The sequence below is a fragment of the Felis catus genome, chromosome F2 (assembly GCF_018350175.1).
Source record: "Felis catus isolate Fca126 chromosome F2, F.catus_Fca126_mat1.0, whole genome shotgun sequence".
Classification (NCBI taxonomy): Eukaryota; Metazoa; Chordata; class Mammalia; order Carnivora; family Felidae; genus Felis; species Felis catus.
In genome coordinates, this window is record NC_058385.1 from 34,119,799 (window position 1) to 34,142,743 (window position 22,945).

Consider the following 22,945-nt stretch of genomic DNA (forward strand, 5'->3'; position numbering starts at 1 on the left):
GTTCCATCCATGTAGGTGCAAATGGCAAGATTTCATTCATTTTTACTGCTGACTAATACTCCACCATATGTATATGTGTGTGTGTGTGTGTGCGTGTATATATATATATATATACACGCACACACACCGCATCTTCTTTATCCATTCATCCATTGATGGACATTTGGGCTCTTTCCATACTCTGGCTATTGTTTTAGTGCTGCTATAAACACTGGGGTTCATGTGCCCCTTTGAAACAGCATACCTGTATCCCTTGGGTAAATACCTATTGCTGGGTCATAGGGTAGTTCTATTTTGAACTTTTTGAGGAACCTCCATACTGTTTTCCAGAGTGGCTGCATCAGTTTGCATTCCCACCAGCAGTGCAAAAGAGATCCTCTTTCTCCACATCCTCGTCAACATCTGTTGTTGCCTGAGTTGTTAACGTTAGCCATTCTGACAGGTGTAAGGTGGAATCTCATTGTGGTTTTGATTTGTATTCCCCTGATGATGAGTGATGTTGAGCATTTTTTCATGTGTCAGTTATCCATCTGGATGTTGTCTATGGAGAAGTGTCTATTCATGTCTTTTGCCCATCTCTTCACTGGATTATTTATTTTGGGGGTGTTGAGTTTGGTAAGTTCTTTATATATTTTGGTTACTAACTTTATCTGATATGTCGTTTGCAAATATCTTCTCCCATTCTGTTGGTTGCCTTTTAGTTTTGCTGATTGTTTCCTTTGCTGTGCAGAAGCTTTTTATTTTGATGAGGTCCCAGTAGTTCATTTTTGCTTTTGTTTCCCTTGCCTCTGGAGACATGTTGAGTAAGAAGCTGCTGCAGCCAAGATCAAAGAGGTTTTTGCTTGCTTTCTCCTCGAGGATTTTGATGGCTTCCTGTCTTACATTTAGGTCTTTCATCCATTTTGAGTTTAGTTTTTTGTGTATAGTGTAAGAAAGTGGTCCAGGTTCATTTCTCTGCATGTCGCTGTCCAGTATTCCCAGCACAACTTGCTGAAGAGACTGTCTTTATTCCACTGGATATTCTTTCCCGCTTTGTCAAAGATTAGCTGGCCATAGGTCTGTGGGTCCATTTCTGGGTTCTCTATTCTGTTCCATTGATCTGAGTGTCTGTTCTTGTGCCAGTACCATACTGTCTTGATGATAACAGCTTTGTAATACATCTTGAAGTCCCGGATTGTGATGCCTCCTGCTTTGGTTTTCTTTTTAAATATTGCTTTGGCTATCCGGGGTCTTTCTGGTTCCATACAAATTTTAGGATTGTTTGTTCTAGCTCCTTAAAGAATGCTGGTGTTATTTTGATAGGTATTACATTGAATTTGTAGATTGCTTTGGGTAGTATTGACATTTTAACAATACTTGTTCTTCCTATCCATGAGCATGGAATGTTTTTCCATTTTTTTGTGTCTTCTTCAATGTCTTTCATAAGGTTTCTGTAGTTTTCAGTGTATAGATTTTTCGCCTCTTTGGTTAGATTTATCCTGTATTTTATGGTTTTTGGTGCAAGGAATTGATCCCTTGATTTCTCTTTCTGTTGCTTCATTATTGGTGTATAGGAATGCAACCGATTTCTGTGCATTGATTTTATATTCTGTGACTTTGCTGAATTTATGGATCAGTTCTGGCAGTTTTTTGGTGGAATCTTGGGTTTTCCGTATAGAGTGTCGTGTCATATGCAAAGAGTGAAAGTTTAACCTCCTGCTGGCCAATTTGGATGCCTTTTATTTCTGTGTGTTGTCTGACTGCTGAGGCTAAGACTTTCTAATACTGTGTTGAATAACAGTGGCGAGAGTGGACCTCCCTGTCTTGTTCCTGACCTTGTTCTTGAAAAGCTCTCATTTTTTCCCCATTGAGGATGATATTAGCACTGGGTCTTGAGGTGTTATTATTATGAGTGGGTCTCTTAAATGTTGTCTCTTTAGATACACGCATACGGACTCTTTCTGATAGATTTTTCAGTATTTATGTAATCTTAGAAGAGAGGACGTTTTGTGTATAACACCAAAGGAAACTTATTAAATGGGAAAGTAAAGTTTATCCTATGTATTTCACTAATCAGAATCTAACTTGAATTAACAAGGTTATCTTTTAGTTACTTAAAATCATAGCATTTTAGTTATTTATATTAAATTTTTGCCCAAATTGTCTTTTAAATATCACTTTATTTACCTTGCTAGCACCTAGTATTATTGAAGACTTTGCCAATAAAAGGTGTAAAATGGATAGATTTTGAATGTATCTGTAATTAACTCAGAAGAGTTATTCTATACAGTAAATAAGAATAATAATGATAATAATGATAGAGTAATAGTTACCATAAGTGGGTGCCAGGCATGCATTTATAATAATTGTACTTGTAGGCTTTCCTTCATCAATCCTAAGAATCAGATACTATTGTTCCCCTATTTTTCAAATGAGAAAATTGAGAATCAGAGAGGTTAATTGATTTACTTAAGGTCAGATATCTAGTAAGTGGCAGAGTTAAAATATGAACCCAGATGTGTCCACATATGACTTATTTTTTTTTAAAAGCAGTTTTAGGTTCACAGCAAAATTGAGAGGAAGTTACAGAGATTTCCCATATACCTCTGATCCTACACATGCACAGCCTCCTCCATTAATAATCATTCACCAGAGTGGGGCATTCATTACAATTGATGAACCTACTTTCACACATCATAGTCACTCAAAGTGCATAGTTTACTTTAAAGCTCATTCTTGGTGTTATACCTTCTGCAGGTTTGGATAATTGTATAATGACCTGTATCCATCTTTATAGTAACATAGAGTGTTTTCACTGCCCTAAAATTCTTCTGTGCTCCATCTATTCATTCCTCACCCATTCCCCAAGCCCTGGCAACCACTGATCTTTTTACTGTCTTTCCTGGAATGTTGTATAGTTAGAATTATGCAGTATATAGCCTTTTCAGATTGACATTTTTCATTTGGTAAAACTAAATAAAACTTAAATATGCATTTAAGTTTTCTCTAGGTTTTTCTGTGGCTTGATAGCTTATTTCTTTTTAGTGCTGCATAATATTCCATTGTCTGGGTATACTACAGTTTGTTCATTCGTCTACTGAAGGACATCTTGGTTGCTTCTAAGTTTTGGCAGTTATGAATAAAACTGCTGTAAATATCCATGTGTGTTTTTTTGTGTAGATACAACTTTTCACCTCCTTTGGATAAATACCAAGGAGTACAATTCCTGGCTCATATGGTAAGCCTGTGTCTAGTTTATAAGAAACCAACAAACTGTTTTTCAAAGTGGCTGTACCATTTTGCGTTCCCACCAGCAATGAGTAAGAGTTCCTGTTCCTCCACATACTCCGCAACATTTAGTGTTGCTGGTGTTCCAGAGTTTGGCTGTTCTAATATGTATGTGTAGTGGTATCTCATGGTTGCTTAAATTTGTTTTTTTCAGATAACATTTTAAACAGCTTTTCATATGCTTACTTGTTGTCCACATACTTATTTGGTAAAGTGCTGTTAAGGTCTTTGGCCCATTTTTTAAAAATAAGGTTGTTTTCTTATTGTTGAGTTTTAAGAGTCCTGTATATATTTTGGACAACAGTTCTTTATCAGATGTGTCTTTTGCATATATTTTCTCTCATTCTGTGGTATGTCTTCTTATTCTCTTGACGTTGTACTTCATTAATGTTAAAAACTTTGCTCTGCAAAAGACAACTTATCCATTGTTTCTTTCATGGATCATGCCTTTGGTGTTGTATTTAAGAAAGCATCACTATACCCAAGGTCATGTAGATTTTCTTATCTTCTAAAGAGTTTTATGGTTTTATGTTTTACATTTAGGTCTGTGATACATTTTGAGTTAATTTTTATGAAGGATGTTAGGTTTGTGTTTGCATTAATATTTTTGCCTGTGGATGTCCAATTGTGCCAGCACCATTTGTTGAAAAGACACCTTTTGCTTTTAACACCATGCAGTATTGCCTTCCCCTTCTAGTGTATTGATAAGCCCTGCTTATTTTGAGGAAATCACTCTTCAATTTGGAGTGAAGAATCTTGGGTGGGGGACTTTTTGAGAGAGAGATGTCTGTGCCTTCTATGTCGCTACAGTGGTGTTGAACTTAGAGCAATTTGCAACAGAAGGATGGGAATGAGTTTTGCCAAGACCCTGAGAATAGCACTTCAGGCATACCATTGAACACTCTGATTGTTTTATGTTACCAGTACTTAATTATAGTATTTCTTTGAGTCTCTCTTGCTGTACTTCAGATATTAATTAAAGATATACTATATTTCAAATACTTGTGGCAGCACTTATCACTTTGTATTTCAGTGATTTATTTGTGTGACTGTTATTATTTTCTCACAGTAGAATGGAAGGCATTAGCTTATGTTCCTATCCTTAACATGTGATACAGATACGGCACGGAGGAAGTGTTCCACTTTCTCATCTCAGACCCATGTATTCATAGGTAATAGATGATAGAGGTGATCTTGATAAGTTGTTATTACTGCTGGTAGTCGTAGTTTGTGCTGAAAATACATACTCCTTATTTGAATTAGTAGTTGTAAAGATTATTTAAAATTAATTGCTTAGCTTAAATTAAATAGGTCTTCCTCCAAATCAGGTCAATTTGATATAAAATTCACTTTCTGTGAAGGGTTATGGTTAATTTCTCAAATGACATTTTGATATTAATGTTTTTATTTGAAAAAGCAAATACTTCCCTTTTTTTGGAAACCAAAAAACCAGATAAAGCATTTTTTTAAATATTGCCCAAGTTCATATAATTTTCAGTAGGCAAGTATGAAACACTACCTGTAGTGCACAGGTTAATAGGTATGTTGAATCTGAAGATACTTACCTTTCTCTTGATGCTTGATGCAGTTCATTATTAAATTCAAATGGTTGGCAAGGATGTGGAGAAATTGGAACCCTTATATCCTGCTGGTGGGGATGTAAAATGGTACAACTACTTTGGAAAACAGTCTGGCATTATTCAACAGAGTTATCATATGACCCAGTAGTTCCACTCCTAGGTGTATGCCAAGAGAAATGAAAACATATGTCCACACAAAAACTTGTGCATGAATGTTTATAGTAGTAGTATGCACAATAGACAACAACCCAACAACCCAGTAGAAACAGCCCAGATCTCTATCAACTGATGAATGGGCAGATAAAAAGGATACCTGTACAGTGGAATATTATTTGTCAATAAAAGGAATGAAGTACTGATACATGCTACAACATGGATGAACCTTGAAAGGATGCTAAGTGTGAAAGAAGACAGTCACAAAAAACCATATGTTATATGAATCCATTTCTTTGAAATGTCCAGAATAGGCACATCTATAGAAATGGAGAGTAATTGGTAGTAGCCTAGGGCCAAGGGGGAGGGACTGGGAGGAAATAGGGTGACTATGTGGGGTTTCTTTTTGGGGTGATGAATATGTTTTTAATTCGCCTATGGTGATGGTTGCACAACTGTGAATATATTAAAACCATTGAATTATAGGGGCGCCTAGGTGGCTCAGTCGGTTAAGCATCTGACTGGCTCAGGTCATGATCTTGCGGTTTGTGAGTTTGAGCCCCGCATCAGGCTGTGTGCTGACAGTTCGGAGGCTGAAGGTGCTTCAGATTCTGTCTCCCTCTCTCTCTGCCCCTTCCCCCGCTTGTGCTGTCTCTCTCTGTCTCTCAAAAATGAATAAATGTAAAAAAATAAAAAAAAAACATTGAATTATACAGGTTAAATGGGTGAATTATATGGTATGTGAATTTTATTTCTGTAAAACTGTCAAGAATTCAAATGATTCTTGGGCATTATCAATAATAGCCCTTTTGTATTGTTTCTTCATTCTCCAAGGAAAAGAGTTTAAGTTGCTTAAGAAGCACAGTTCCGTTTTTATTGATTTATTACTACAAAATACTATTTGTTTACATGTATTCACTACTGATTATCATGTTTCTGTTAGTTTCTAGTGCCAAACTAAAAAGAAAAAAGAACTGGTTTGGAACAGCAGTATATACAGAAGTAGTTGTAGATGGAGAAATTAAGAAAACAGCAAAATCCAGTAGTTCTTCTAATCCAAAATGGGATGAACAACTAACCGTGTAAGTACCTTGCATAGAGAATGCAAAATTTCCAAAAGGGAAAGTATGCTTGAAAATCTTTTGTGACTTTGTTGTTGTAGTTGTAAGATGACTTCAAAGTAGGAGTGCGATTTTCTAGTGTGAATATACAATTTTAAGTATGATGAGACTTTTGGTTAATTTTATTTTCTTTAGAGAGGAAGTATAATAATTCTTGTTTTTTGTTTTATTAACTGCATTATTCCATATACCCATATTTTCTGTTACTGTCTTGTAAAAATAGTGTAAAAAATCAGTTATCCTTAATTTTGTCATTTGAAACATAATGTTGGCATAGTAGAAGTGTTAAAAAATAATGCCATCAGTTGTCTTAAATCTTTAGGAATTTGTTCAAATAGAAATAGTGTTATTGTGAAATCTCAACAGGACTCTTGATCTATTGCTGCTATTTTGGTTTGCTAATTATAAAAATTCTTAGTTACTGAAGTCCTAATATATGTGAAAGCAAATCATTATTTTTATTTATAATTCAGATAGTTTACTGTTTCATACAGTATTTTTTCTCAAACTGAACTCATGGCTTTTTAAAAATTATTGAAGTAAATGTATACTCCTGTATTTTTGTTATAATTTTACCCATACAGAAATGTGACCCCACAGACTACATTGGAATTTCGAGTTTGGAGTCATTATACTTTAAAGGCAGATGCTTTATTAGGAAGAGCAACCATAGATCTGAAACAAGCTCTGTTAATACACAATAGAAAATGTAAGTTTTTGTTCTGATCTTTGTTTCTTTAAAAACTTATTTTAGACTCTTCACAAAGTATCCTGAAGTCCAACAGCAACAAATAGTTTTGTATTTACAAAAGAGAACTTTTAGTTATTGCCTGTGATTGCTTTTAAGTTTGTGGTATTACATGAAATAGGAAGTACTCTGACCTTTCTCCATCTAGCAGATTTACAGGATGATCTTAGTTATCCATGAGTACCCTGTTATCAGTGATCATCAGTGATTTATTATTTTCTTATTACATACTTTAAAACTTGACAAAATGAACATAATTTGAGCCTATTGCTAACTTTGTTAGTAATTTGTACAGGATAAATTCTTACTCACATTTTCTTATTGTATAACTAGTTCATTATAGAAAATACAGAGAATATACAAAATCATAGAGGAATATAAATTATCTGTAATTCTATCCGAGGATAACCACTCCTAATAACTTGGTCTCTTGTCTTTTTACTGTTCATAGATACATATTTCTTTTTTTGCATCTACTGGTTTATCCCCTGCTTTTTTCATTTAACAATGTAATATGAACATAATGTTTACATGATACTAAATATTTCTAGCCTGGGTAAGATGGTTTAAGCTTCAGTTATTTGTAAATCTCCTTCATTGCATGCAAAAATTTTGGGGTATCCTTATGTTCATAATTCTGGGATAAAAGTTCATTTCTTTTAGCAAAATCTCAAAATATTGGGTGGTCCAAAGAGTCTGGTTTATGATTTAACTTATCCCTTATTGTTTAACATTTAGGCAGTTCCTAATAGTTCACTCAAACCAGTGCCCCTGTTCAGATATGTAAATCTTCCTGTGCACTCCTTTATTTCTTTAGAAATTTTCTCATTTCCAAAAGATGTGCTGAGTTACAGGCTAAAATGCTAATGTTTTAAATAATGAATTGATTTTTTAAAGTTTTTTTCTGTTTTTAACAAAAATCCACATACAACCTAAAAATCCGTGTTTGATGTAGTTTTTGGACATAAGGAGTTATGAGTCAAGAAAATGTAAAAGTCTTACCAATTTTTATGTGTACAGATGTTTTAAAAAAATACTCTTTTGAAGCAATGAAAGTTTAATTCCCTGCTATGCCATGGCTTTTGGTCATGCAATTCTCTCTTGGTTATAGAAATAAGTAGTAGGTCTTTTAAGCATATAATACCCTGCCTGGTCTGATGGTGGCTGGATTTGTGCTTTTTTCTTGGCTATATGGCATTATTGGTGTAAATATATAATACCTCAGTTAACTTGTTATTTCAGAATTATGTTTGGTTTTGCCAATTTATATTAGCGCTTTCTGCATTTGATTAAGTTTTGCATGAGACTTTTTTTTTTGAGTATACTTGATGTACAATGCTACATTAGTTTCAGATATACAACATAGTGATTTAACAACTCTATATTTAGGCTGTGCTCACCACAAGTGTAGCCACGGTTACCATATAAAGCCATTATAACACCACTGACTATATTCCCCATGCTGTACCTTGTATGCTTGTGACTTATTCCGTAACTTGGAGCCTATGTCTCCCACTTCTTCACCCATTTTTGTCCATCCCCCATCCTTTCCCCTCTGGCCACCATCAGTTTGTTCTCTGTATTTGTGTGTCTATTTCTCCACATGTAAGTGAAATCATATGTTATTTGTCTTTCTCTGACTTGTTTCACTTAGCCTCTAGGTCTGTCCATGTTGTCACAGATGGCAAGATCTCATTCTTTTTTAGGGTTGAGTAATATCCCTCTGTGTGTGTGTGTGTGTGTGTGCGCGCGCACACACACACACGTGTATATAGATACATAGACACACGTATATATGTATATACGTACATATATACACACATATATACATATACACACACACACTCCACATCGTTTGATTTTTTTTTTTAACTTTTTTTTTTTTAAGTTTTATTTATTTTGGGAGGAAGGACTGAGATAGATAGAGGGAGAGACAGAATTCCAAGCAGTCCCCACACTGTTAGCCTGACGCAGGGTTGAACTCACAAACTGTGAGATCATGACCTGAGTCCGAATCAAGAGTTGGACACTTAGCTGACTGAGCCACACAGGTGCCCCCACATCTTTTTTATCCATTCATCTATTGATAGACATGGGTTCTTCCATATCTTGGCAGTTGCAAATAATGCTGCAGTAAACATAGGGATGCATGTATCTCTTCGAGTCAGTGTTTTTGTTTTCTTTGGGTAAATACCCAGTAGTAGAATTACTGGATCATATGGTATTTCTATTTTTAATGTTTTGACAAACCTCCATACTGTTTTCCACAGTGGCTGCATCAATTTATATTCCCACAACAGTGCACATTCCCACAACAGTGCACATTCCCACAACAATACATTCTCCACATTCTCCCCAATACTTGTTATTTCTTGTTATTTCCACATTCTGACAGGTGTGAGGTGATACCTCATTGTGGTTTTGCTTTGTATTTCCCTGATGATTAGTGATGTTGAGCATCTTTACATGTCTGTTGGCTATCTGTACATTTTCTTTGGAAAGATGTCTGTTTAGATCCTCTGCCCATTTTAAATGTTTATTTATTTTGAGAGAAATAGAACAGGCCAGGGAGGGGCAGAGAGAAAGAAATTCTGAAGCAGACTTTGCTGTCAACTCAAAGCCCCGACATGGGGCTCACAAACTGAGATCATGACCTGAGCTGAAACCAAGAGTTGGACACTTAACTAAGCCACCCAGGCTCCCCTCTACCCATTTTAAATCAGATTATTTGGGGTTTTTTGGTGTTGAGTTGTAGAAGTTTTTTGTTTTTGTTTTTATTTGTTTGTTTTTTTTAATCAGTCCCTTATTGGATAGATCATTTGCAAATATCTCCTCCCATTTACTAGTTCCCTTTTTGTTTTGTTGATGGTTTCCTTTGTTGTGCAAAAGGTTTTTCCTTTGGTGTGGTCCCAATAGTTTACTTTTGCTTTTGCTTCCCTTGCCTGAGGAGACCTTTCTAGAAAAATGTTGCTAAGGCCAGTGTCAAAGAGATTACTCCCTTTATTTTCTTCTGGGAATTTATGATTTCAGATCTCACATTTGGGTCTTTAATTCATTTTGAGTTTATGTGTGTGGTTTAAGAAAGGGGTTCAGTTTCATTTTTTTGCATGTAGTTAGCCAGTTTTTCCAGTACCATTTATTGAACAGACTGTCTTTCCCCCTGTGAATTCTTGCCTCCTTGGTCATAGAATAACCATATAAGTGTGGGTTTATTTCTTGGCTCTGTATTCTGTTCCATTAATCTATGTGTCTATTTTTGTGCCAGAACCATACTGTTTGATTATTATTGCCTTGTAGTATATCTTGGAAGTCTGTGATTATGATACCTCCAAGCTTTGTTCTTTTTCAAGATTGCTTTGGCTGTTTGGGCTCTTTTGTAGTTCCATACAAATTTTAGGACAATTTGTTTTAGTTCTGTGGAAAATACTATTGATATTTTGATAAGGATCGCATTAAATCTGCAGATTGCTTTGGGTAGTATGGACATTTTAACAATATTCTTCCAACCGATGAATATGGTATGTCTTTCCATTTCTGTCATCTTCAATTTGCTCATTAGTGTTTTATAATTTTCACAATATCAGTCTTTTACCTCCTTGGTTAAGTTTATTCCTAGATATTTTATTCTTTTGGTATAATTATAAATGGAATTGTTTTCTTTTTTTCTTAATTTTGTAAAAAAATTTTATTTACTTAAAATTTTTTTTAATGTTTATTTATTTTGAGAGAGAGAGAGCACACGAGCCGGGAGAGACAGAAAGAGAGAGAGAGACAGACAGAAACCGAAGTAGGCCCCAGGCTCCATGCTGTCAAAACAGAGCCCAACATGGGGCTTGAACCCATGAGCTATGAGATTATGACCTGAGCCAAAGTCAGATGCTTAACCTACTGAGCCACCCTGTTGCCCCAGAATTGTTTTGTTAATGTCTCTTTCCCCTACTTCACTATTAGTGTATAGAAATGTAACGGATTTCTGTATGTTAATTTTGTATCCTGAAAGTTTACTGCATTCATCTATTAGTTCTGATAGATTTTTGGTGGAGTCCTTAGGGTTTTCTGTGTGTGGTATCATGTCACCTCCAAATAGTGACAGTTTGACTTTTTTCTTGCCATTTTGGATATCTTCTCTTCTTTTTCTTGTTTGATTGCTTTACCAAGGATTTTAAATACTATGTTGAATAAAAGTGGCAAGAGTGAACATCCTTGTCTTGTTCCTGATCTTAAAGGAAAAGCTCTCAGTTTTTACAGTGAGTATGATATTATTAGGTGTGGGGTTTTCGTATATGGCTTTTATTACATTCCCTGTAAACCCACTTTGTTTAATTTTTATTATGAATGTATGTTGAACGTTGTCATAAGCCTTTTCTGCGTCTATTGAGATGATCATATGGTTTTTATCTTTGATTTTGTTAATGTGGTGTATCCATTGATTTGTGAATATTGAACCATCCCTACATCCCCAGGATAAATCCCACTTGATTGTAGTGAATGATCCTTTTAATGTATTGTTGAATACAGTTTGCTAAAATTTTGTTGAGGCGTTTTGCATTTGTGTTCATCAGGAATATTGGCCTGTAGTTTTCTTTTTTTGTAGTGTCTTTGGTTTTGGTATCAGAGTAATTTTGGCCTTGTTGAATGTATTTGTAAGTTTTCCCTCCTCTTCTATTTTTTGGAATAGTCTGAGGAGAACAGGTATTAACTCTTCTTTAAGTGTTTGGTAGAGTTCTCCTGTGAATCCATCTGGTTCTTTGTTTTTTGGGAATTTTTTCCCCAGTTTCATTACTAGTAATTGGTCTGTTCTGATTTTCTGTTTTTTTCCTTATTCACTTTGGAATATCATATATTTCTAGAATTTATCCATTTCTTCTAGGTTATCCAATTTGTTGGCATATAATTTTTATTTTTTATTTTTTAACGTTTATTTATTATTGAGAGAGACAGAGCATGAGCATGGGAGGGGCAGGGAGAGAGGGAGACACAGAATCGGAAGCAGGCTCCAGGCTCTGAGCTGTCAGCACAGAGCCCGATGTAGGGCTCAAAGTTGTGAACCGTGAGATCATGACCTGAGCTGAAATTGGACGCTTAACCAACTAAGCCACCCAGGCACCCCTGATATGTTAATTTTTATGTGTTGTGGCATGGATCCCATTGGGTCATCTTGTTTAGAACCCTCTGTGCTTCCTGAAACCATGATGTCTATTTCCTTCTCCAGATTGGGGAAGTTTTCAGCTGTTATTTCTCAAATAACAGGGACAGAAAACTGTCCCTTTCTCTCTTTTCCTTCTGGAACCTATATAATGTAAATGATTGCTTGATTTTGTCCAAGAGATCCCATAGCTTATCCTCAATTTTAAAAATTTCAGTTTTCTTTTTGTTGTTCAGCGTGGGTGCTGTTACCCTTCCTTCCAGATCACTGAGTTTTTCTTCATTGTCTAATCTGTTTATTCCTTCTAGTGTATTTTTCATTTTTGTTTTTGTATTCTTCAACCCAGATTAGTTCTGTTTTATATTTTCTTTGTTGTTGTTGTTGTTGTTTTTAATTTTTTTAAATCTTTATTTATTTTTGAGAGAAAGAGACACAGAGTGGGAGCTGGGGAGGAACAGAGAGAGAGGGAGACACAAATCTGAAGCAGTCTCCAGACGGCTGTGAGCCATCAGCATAGAGCCTGACATGGGGCTCAAACTCACGAACTGCGAGTTCACAACCTGAGCTGAGGTCGGACTCTTAACGGACTAAGCCGCCCAGGTGCCCCAGTTCAGTTTTATATTTTCTATGTCTTTGTTGAAGTTGTCACTAAGTTCATCCACTTTGCTCTCCAGTCCAGTGAGCATCTTTATGACCCTTACTTTCAGTTCTTTATCAGGTGGATTGGTTGTCTCTATTTCATTTAGTTCTTTTTCTGAGGTTTTGTCTTGTTCTTGTTTGGAGCATATTGTTCTGTCTCCTCATTGTGCTTGACTTTCTTTTTTTCTGTGAATTAGGCAAAACAGCTCCTCTCCTAAACTTGAAGGAATGATTTTGTGTATGGTCGTGCATGGCACCTCTTTTTTAGTGCACATGATCATTTCTCTTAACCCAGAGATGATAATGACTAAAAATTGGTGAATTTTGTTTGTGTGTGTATAAGAATTGGGATTGTATTCAGTTTTGCATTCTGCGTAGCTCTCTTAATGTTAATGTGTTTTTCCCTGTATCATTCAGTGGTATTCTTTGTAAGCTAATGTAGTAATTCTATATTTTATCACATATTATAATTTATTTAACCACACTTCTATCCTTGCTGTCTAGATACTTTCCAATTTTATTATATTAGACTGTATTGAACCTTCATATAAAGATTATAATTTTCCTCCCCACAAAGATTATCATATTTATCTGCCAAAATGACTTTGTAGGAAGGCTGTAATGTTCAACATTCTTTGAAAGGAAACTTTTATAAATGGTATAAATTTGAAGTTATCTCTTGTAATTTAATTGAGCAGAGTATGCTCAGAGGAAAAATAAAATTTTGTAAACATTCATACATTTCTGAAGTTGATGGATTCAGAAATGCTAGTAGCAGCATCCTGTAGATGCTAGGCAATCTGTTTTTTTTTTTTTTAATAACGTAAAGGTGTATTAGTTTATCAGGGCTGCCATACCCAAATAATAAAGACTGTATGTCTTAAAGACCAGAAATGTATTTTCTCTCACAATTCTGGCAGCTAGAAGGCTGAAATCAAGGTGTCAACAAGGTTAGTTTCTTCTGGGGACTCCTCTCTTTTTGGCTTATAGATGGCCATCTTTTTATAATCATAGGGTCTTCCCTCTGTGCATGTGTCTGTATCCAGGTTTTCTACTTTTACAAAGGCATCAGTCATTATTGGATGAAGAGCACCCTAGTAATATCATTTTAATTGAATTACCTTTATTTAAAGATGCTATTTCCAAATAGAGTCACTTCTGAGGTACCAGGGGTTAGGACTTAAACATTTGAATTTGGGGGCAGGGGGAAATAACTCAGCCTACAACAAAAAGTAAATTAATTTTTAAAATTAAAGCTTGTGAATCATGTTTTAAAGGTAGAAGAAACCTGTGAGTCCTGTAATCCCAATGACTCATTTGTTAAATAACTTTTAAGCTAAGTGGCTTGCTCAAGAACAGAAGTAATTGCAGAGTTTTGACTAGAACACAGGTTTTCTGATCATTGTTTTTTATTTTTAATTAGAATAATGGAGAGTTAATGTTCTAAAATTAAGATGGCTTTGTAGAATTTAAAAGTACACTCATAATTGATCACATTCTTGAGTGCCCTTGATTTAGCCTGTTGGCTTGGCACTTGGACATTGTCCCTCTTGAAATTTATAAGTCTAATTTCTTCCTGTTCTCAAGGCCTTGACATTTTCTTCTCATAAATTCATGTTTTTACTATCCCTTTTCCTCATATGTTTTAGTTAAGGGTGGAGGCTTCATTCATTTGAACAGGTATTTTTCCCAGTTTTTGAAGGTAATTACTTTTTCAGCCTTTATGGTATAATATGAGTTGTTATAGCCTTAAATAAAACCCACAACTAACAACATAAAATCATCTCCTCCCCCCCCCCCCCCAAATCTAACTGTGGCTTACTAGGTAAATTCTTTCACTTCACATTTATATCCCAGTGAGTCTTCCAGTTCTTAACCTTTATTTTTTTCTTGTTGTAAGCTAGTTGGATGGTGTCCAGAGTTTTTGCTCATGTGATCCTCTGAAATATTGTTTCAGTGCTTTTGTGGATTTAAGCCTCATTTGCCCTCCAACCTTTAGTTATGTGTTCAGATCACCAGAATGCCATTCTGAATTTTGGAAATTATTTCGTTGGCTCTGCAGAGATATGTGGTATATTACCAGCCGTGGATACTGATATCTGAGATGTATTTCTTTCTATCAATTACACTATTTCTTAAATCGCAAAGGAAAAATCCCTCTATTATCAAAGATAAACAAGCCTAATACTAGTTAAAGTGGTAAGGACAGATTTTAATCAGTAAGATGCTATTGCAGTAAGGAAGAAGGTTCAGTTTAATCTGAACTCCTTTTTGTACAGAAGTAACTGGGCATTTCAAATGGAGAATGAGGGAGTAGAGAGGTGGGTGGAAGCTAAGTAGAGTCAGAGAAGTGAAAAATTATGAAGTGTTGATTGGTGTAAATGTGATTAGGCCAGTTTTCTCTACTAGTTAGAATTCTGTTCTCCCACTTGGACTGTGAGTCCTAGGCCCTGTCCTTCCTGATGATTACATTTCATAAGAGTGGCTTTCAGGTCTTTAACAAAGACACTCCTGAGTTATAGGAGATGACATATACAGTTGACCTTTGAACAACACAGATTTGGATGCTGTTTTCTCTTCCTTATGATTTTCTTAGTAATATTTTTCTTTCTTCCTAGCTTACTTTACAGTAAGAATACAGTATATAATACATATATCATTTTAAATATGTGTTAGCTGACTGTTTCTGTTATCAGTAAGGCTTCTGGTTATCAGTAGGCTATTAATAGTTAAATTTGGGAAAAGTCAAAAATTCTAGGTGGATTTTCAACCGCACTGGGAGTCAGCACCCTTAAACCCTGCTTTGTTCAAAGGTCAACCCTACATCTCAAAGAGACAGAGGAAGGATTTACCATTGTAAATTGTCTACAGGTGTACTGGAACAAACAGTAAATTCTTTAAGCAGCCCTGAGCTTTCTCAGGCAGACACTTTAAGTGGGGCATGGTCATTCCTGAGTTGTTAGAACCAACATAGTGTGTATTCAAGTTTTTTTAATTTGCAGGAGAGGTGGTGGGTGAGATCATTTGTGCTGTTTGGAGTTTTTATAGGCCAGAGTTGAGCCCTACTTGAGAAGATGCCTCAGAGGAACTTGACTAGAGTTGGTTTAAGGAAAGAATCTTTGTGCACCATGGGTGAAAAGTATATACATCAGAGTGTATATAGACTCTTTGTATAGAGTCTTTGTTTTGTATTTCAATTTTGAGACTGACAGAGCTACTTTAAACACCCAAAAGAGGAGTGAGATGGCTGCTACTCAAACACTGGGGACCACACTGAGTTTTTTTATGGTATTAATAGAACTAAGAACTTCGCTTTTGTTGAGGAAAGCATTTAGAAATCCATTAAGTTCACTTTAAATTGAATTATGTCACAAATGTTTTACAATAATCAAATAATCTGAAAATTATTTCCTTATATCAAATGGTAGGGAAACACAGTAGAGAAATGTGCCATTTATGATAGAGGACAGAGCATAAGTCAAATATAATATTAGTTAAAAATTTGCTTTAGTCTTATATACTTAGCTAATACTAATTTGTTTAGTTTACTAAGTCTCAAGTTCTCTTCTGTAAAACTCCCTTAGTATCAGTGCAGACTAAGATATATTAAAACAAGGTTTTGAACAAATAGTATTCTCATACCTAGTGATATAACCATATTTATATTCTTTTAGAAAGATTTTTATGATTGAAAATACTAGGTGAGAGGGAATGAGCAGTTTGAAGCCTCCAGCTATGCATAGCTGTCTCACTTGCCTTCCTGAAATATTATGCTAATTTGTACACACAACAAAGTATATGAGAGTGCCCATTTGGAAATATTTGCCATACTAATAGATTTAAAAAATGAATGTTACTCTTTTCAAAGCTTTCTTTAATAATTGAAAAACTCACATATTTATTGACCATCCATATTTTATCATTTGTGTCTGATTATCTTATAATCTGTACATTTTTTATTGGTTGTTCCTTGTTTTCTCACTGATTTATAAGAGCTCTTTTTTCTGCTAATAATTTGCCACTTTTTTATTCTTGGTTTTGACTTACAGACATTTAATATTTTTTCTGTCATTAAAGTTTTTCCAACTTCCATTTTTTTGTGTGTGTTCAGAATATTTTCTATACTCTATTATTTCCATTATTTTCTTCTTATACTTTCATTATGTAATTTTTTATTTCTTTTGTAAATTTTGAAATTAATTTTGTTACACCATAGGAGATGGGAACTTTGTGAGTTATTGCACATTGACTCATAGTGTGATATAATGGAAAGACTTGGGATTTAGAACACCTGGTTATTCTTGGGACTGTTACAACTTGTAACCTAATACACTCATTTTGTTTCTAAAATTCTGTTGTAAACATACATAGCTGTATGTTGGCCATCCTCCAGAATGGTCCCAAGCATTCTTACCTTCTGGTGTTTGCACCTTGTGTGGTCCTTCCCACATTGAGTCAGAGATGGTCTGTGACAGAATATGGTAGAAATAATGGTACAGGACCTCAAAGACTTGGTCATAAAAGACGTTTCAGCTTTTGCTCTTGTCTCTTGGATTATATACTCACAAGTCACTAAGGTGAAGACTGAAGAAGCCCTATAAAAAACATAAATGGAGAGGAACTGAGGCCTCTTCTCAGCTCTTGGCACCAGCTTGTTAGCTATGCATATGAGTCATTATTTAAGGGGATTTTCTAGCGCCTCCCAAATTTCTATCCCATAGGAACTGAGCAGTAATAAACGGTTATTGTTATTTTAAGTGACTAAACTTTAGGATAATTTGTGGCTTTTTTTAATCTTTATTTTTGAGAGAGAAAGAGAGAGAGTATGCATGCTGGGAGGGGCAGAGACAGGGAGATAAAATCCTAAGCGGGCTCCAGGCTCTGAGCTGTCAGCAGAGAGCCCAACGTGGGGCTCGAACCCATGAACTGTGAGATCATGACCTGAGCCAAAGTTGGACGCTTAACTGACTGAGCCACCCAGGCACCTCAGGATAATTTGTTTCTTAGCAATAGATAATACAGTGTGCAAGCAATTTTTTTAATGTTTTATTTATTTTCTTGAGAGAGAGAGAGAGAGTACGAGTGGTAGAGGGGTAGAGAGAGATGGAGACACAGAATCTGAGGCAGGTTCCAGGCTCTGAGCTGTCAGCACAGAGCCTGACACAGGGCTTGAACTCAAGAACCACGAAATCATGACCTGAGCCGAAATCAGACACTTAACTGAGCCACCCAGGTGCCCGGCAATTTTTTAAATGGCTTCAATTTGACTCTTGAGTTAAATCTAAATATGTGAGGGGCGCCTGGGTGGCGCAGTCGGTTAAGTGTCCGACTTCAGCCAGGTCACGATCTCGCGGTCCGTGAGTTCGAGCCCCGCGTCGGGCTCTGGGCTGATGGCTCAGAGCCTGGAGCCTGTTTCCGATTCTGTGTCTCCCTCTCTCTCTGCCCCTCCTCTGTTCACGCTCTGTCTCTCTCTGTCCCAAAAATAAATAAATGTTGAAAAAAAAATTAAAAAAAAAATCTAAATATGTGAAACACCTTAAAAAACAAGATTTTTGAAGATCTTTATTTTCTGTAGAGATAGAGTGTACTTTTTCAACAAACCTATGATGGATAAATTATATAGTCATATTATCTAGCTTCTCAGAGACTCCGATTGTTCTGTTGCCCTATTAAAACTAAGAAAGAATGTCTAGGATGGAAGAAAAATCAGATTCTGCCTTCTAAGTTTCCTGAGGACAGTCCTGTCATAATAATTTAAACATTTATTAAGTACCTACCTTTTTTCAGATACTGAGGATACATGACTAAATTAGATGTACACAATTTCGGCTCTTTTGGAGACTGCAGTTTTAGGTTGGGGAGGTCAGTCCCACCCCTCACCCGCACCCCCCAAAAAAATTCTGGTGATAAGTCTGTTAAAAGAAATAAGTGGAATAAGTAGGTAAGTTTACTTTAGGCTGGTCAAGGTTTATCCTGCTTTCTCAGTATAATATCTGGCACACATTAGGCATTTACATGTTGAATAAATGAATATGTCTGAGTTGGTTTGTTTATATGTTAACATAATACTCTCGTTCCCCCTGCCAACATACATATATGTACATGTAGATGGAAATATTATTATTCCCAGTTTTATGACTCAGATGTTATATCCCAATTTTCCATGTTCAGAATTATGAAAGACTAGATGCTGTAAACAGCTTCCTGCTGCATAGTTATGTCCCTGATAGAACAAATTTTTGTGGCATTAATGATCTTTGCAAAGAGGCAAAGTGATCTTCAAGGCCTTCCTTCTTCCAAATAAAGAAAGAAAAAGCAAAATCTTACAAATTGGAGTTAGATGATGCTGATAGCAGTTTTCAAGGTACTAAGCTTTTGGCTCACAGCAAGATAGGGGAGCTGTGCTTGGATTCCTGTAGTCTAGACTCTTTGGGGTGCCCTCAAATCACTACCAGCATTAGAAACAGACCTGACTGTACTAACGCCCAAAGACTACCCTTGGTCTAGTATCAGAGAATGAACTCACCATCAAAGATTATAAATTATAAGAAGCCATCATAAGCAGAGGTTGATAAATGTGTTCTGTAAATGGCCAGATAGTAAATATTCAAGCTTTGCAGTCTCTATTGTGTACCTATTCAGTTCTTCCATTGTAGTGGGAAAGCAGCTATAGAAGATCTATAAATGAATGAGCATGACCATTGAAATAAAACAATTTACAAAAACAGGTGACAGGCCAGATTTGGCCTGCAACCAGTTTGCTAACCCCTGCAATGGAAGGTGGAGTAGAGGAGGTATTTTAAGAGATAATGGCTGTTTGAATACTGATGAAAAATAAATTCTTAGGTCCATAATCTCCCTAGTAAGATGATAAAGAGAAAGTCATGTTTTCATCAAGTGAAATGCATGACACCAAAGTCAGAAAAAGCAGCTGTAGAGAAAAACAGATCATTTGAATGGAAATTATGAATTAGAATTATAGAATTAACAGTAATAGAAGATAGTAGAAAAATATCTTCAAAGAGTTGAGAGATTATCATCAATATAAAATAGTATGCTCAACAAATCTTTTGAAGATGAGAATCCAGGCATTTACAGATTAAAAAATGAGAGCATTTACCATCAAGAGACCTACATTAAAGGGATTTTGAGAGGATATTTTTAAGAATCTACTCAAGCTAATATTAGGAACAAGAGCTAAATCTCCACATTGCATAGTTTCAATGGAGAGTAATGACAAAAATGAAATAGAATGGTAGTCAGTATAGTTTTCTTCAGCTACAGATTGTTAGAATCTAGGTAAAGCTGAAATTCATGCTTTTGTAGGTTTTCCCCCCTATACTGTTGTTTTCCTCCTAGTCTCTAATTGTTTTAATTAATATTTTTGTGATGTGGGGTGAGGTTTGTAGTGGTATAAGTCTATAAGATCTTTTATTATATAGTTCTTAAATTTTTTGCAAAGAATTTCTGTTGTGATTATAGTGGTCTCAGATATTTTTTTTGTCTTTTCTGTACTTGGATAATTGGTTATGCTTATGCTGGACATTTGATAAATGGGGAAAAAACACCCAAATTCATTAAATGTAGAAAAGACCAAAATCGAGGATATGATCTAAGAAGAAATATGTTCCATGGTTTCAAAAGCTGCAGAAAGCCAGTGACAATCAGACTGAAGAATTTGGATAGTAAAGGGATCACTAAAAACTTAATATACTTCTCTGGGATAGCTGTTGAAGCAAAATGACCTCAAGCTTAAATAAGAACTAGATATCCTAATAACAGGAAGGAAATATTTGGTCTCCTATGAAAAAGAAAAAACTATTGTCATAGTACTTACTATTTATTGAGTACTCAACATGTGTCAAGCGTAGTGCTAAGAACTTTCTGTGTGATTTTTGCATTTGGGCCTTATGATAATCCCTTCTAGTTTGATGCCTTCATTATCTCCGTTTTGTAATGACAGGAACTGAGGCTGTATATAGTTTGACTACTTAAAGTACAGCAGTAAGTTCCAGAGCTGGAATTAGTAACCAGACCACCTGACTCCCATGCAGAAATTATGCCTAAACCACAAACGTTATGGGCTGAAGAGCAAGTTTAGGTAGTTGTTGTGATTATTATCTGTGTTTATTTATATGTTCTCTGTGCTTTTTACTGTGCAAAGGAGCAATTAAAGATGATATTGAAAGCATGTGGTGAGGGGCAAAGAGTTTTTCAACTTGGTGTGATAGGGATTGAGTCTGGCGTAGTATAGAAAGATCTACTGATATAAGTGCAAACAGTTCTTTCCACTTGTAGCTGTGAAGTACTGAGCTAGAGTAATTCTTGATAGGTAGTTTTGATTTCTAGCACATAATTTTGTATGTAGCAAAAGCTTTTAAATTAGAATTTTTTTTTCCTAGTGGAAAGAGTGAAAGAACAATTAAAACTTTCTTTGGAAAATAAGAACGGCATAGTGCAAACTGGTGAATTAACAGTTGTGCTGGATGGATTGGCGATTGAGCAAGAAAATCTAACAAACTGCAACTCATCTCCAACCAGTAAGCCAACTTTATGTGTTTTTAAAGTTTGAAGTGGGAAAAAAACCTGAAAGAAGTATATAAAAACCTGCTTTATTTCTTTCTTGTTTAGTAGAAATACAGCAAAATGGTGATGCCTTACATGAAAATGGAGACCCTTCAACAAGACCAACCTCCAGGTAGAATATTTTATTTTAGTATTTGTGGCAAGGTAATGTAACGTTTCCCATATATGAAGTTTTACATTTTAACCTTAGAGTTTGCCATAGAATTTAAAAGCTTGTATCTGTACATATCATTTGTTTAAATTCTTTTAAAAGTAGTTTTTAAAGAGATAAACTACATTGAGATATAATACACATACCAAAAGGGTTACCTTCTATATATTTCAGTAGATTTGGGTATAACAGTCACGACTATCTAATTTCAGAAATTCTCATCACTCTCAAAAAGGGACTGGGGGCACCTTGGTGTCTCAGTCAGTTAAGTGTCCCAACTCTTGATTTTGGCTCAGGTCATGATCTCACGGTTGGTGGGATAGAGACTGCCTTGGGTTCTGCACTGACAGCTCAGGGCCTGCTTGGGATTCTCGTCTTCTCTCTCTGCCCCTCCCCTGCTTGTGTGCACGTACTTGCTCTCTCTCGCTCTCTTTAAGAATGAATAAACATTTAAAAAAGTGGGGGGGGGGGGCGGGGGTGGAAACCTGGGTGGCTCAGTCCGTTAAGGGTTAGACTCTTGGTTTCAGCTAAGGTCATGATCTCATGCTTGGTAGGTTCAAGCTCCACATCAGGCTCTGTGCTGAGCCTGCTTGGGATTCCTCCTCCTCCTCCTCCTCCTCCTCCTCCTCCTCCTCCTCCTCCTCCTTCCTCTCTCTCTCTCCCTCTCCCTCTCCCTCTCCCTCTCCCTCTCCCTCTCCCTCTCCCTCTCCCTCTCCCTCTCCCTCTCCCTCTCCCATGCATGTGTGCATTCTCTCTCTCTCTCTCTCTATCTCTCTCTCTCTCTCTCTCTCTCTCTCGAAAATAAATAAACATTAAAAGAGAGAGAGAGAGAGAGACTGTAGCCATGAGCAGTCTCTCCCCATTCCTCTCTCCCAGCTCCTGGCAGCCCTAACCTACTTTTTGTCCAGTGGCTTGGCCTGTTCTGGCCTTTTCTTAGAAATGGACATATATGTCACTTTCTATTACTGGCTGTTTTTACTTAGCATGAGATTCATTCATGTTGTAGCATGTGTCATTAATTCATTCTTTTCTTTGTCACCTTCTATTACTGGCTGTTTTTACCTAGCATGAGATTCATTCGTGTTGTAGCATGTGTCAGTACATCATTCTTTTTTATTGGAAATGGCTTCTTAAAATCTGTATTTAGGCATATTATATCAGTAAATAGATAGGTGCAGATAATGTGGGAAAATTGGCATCTTTTTGCTATCTGAATTGGCAGCTTCCAGTAGATCACTAGAAGGTACATGCTCCACAGATTCTAGTCTTTCCTCAGAAATCATCCTGCCATCTCAGAAATTCCCTTTGCTTACAGTTTGATGACCATAAAAGCTTTCTCTTTGGAATAGTTTAAATTAGAATAAAAACATATAATAGACTGGTTATAATGAATCCTTCAAAATATAAAAATACATTGCCATAAAAGTGACTTGTTAATGTCTGAAAAATATGCTGGTATATGACAAAGTGTGACTTCTATTAATATATAAAATTACTAACATCATTACTCCTAAATTGTTATTAAATGATTCTCATAGAGCACAGATAAGTATA

At 35.8% G+C, this 22,945-nt stretch overlaps 1 protein-coding gene across 6 annotated transcripts in view; it reads left to right on the plus strand.

Annotated features, from left to right (window-relative positions):
* Positions 1–22,945, plus strand: part of WWP1 (WW domain containing E3 ubiquitin protein ligase 1) — a 135,420-nt gene that overhangs the window by 38,459 nt on the left and 74,016 nt on the right. For 5 of the 6 annotated variants that reach the window (XM_011291318.3, XM_011291323.4, XM_019822849.3 and 2 more), the window contains 4 exons: positions 5,944–6,082; positions 6,706–6,830; positions 21,057–21,194; positions 21,286–21,352. In XM_011291318.3, the coding sequence (XP_011289620.1) occupies positions 5,944–6,082; positions 6,706–6,830; positions 21,057–21,194; positions 21,286–21,352 (469 nt within the window). The remainder of the gene's footprint in view (positions 1–5,943; positions 6,083–6,705; positions 6,831–21,056; positions 21,195–21,285; positions 21,353–22,945) is intronic. The other variant, XM_011291319.3, reaches the window with a different exon arrangement.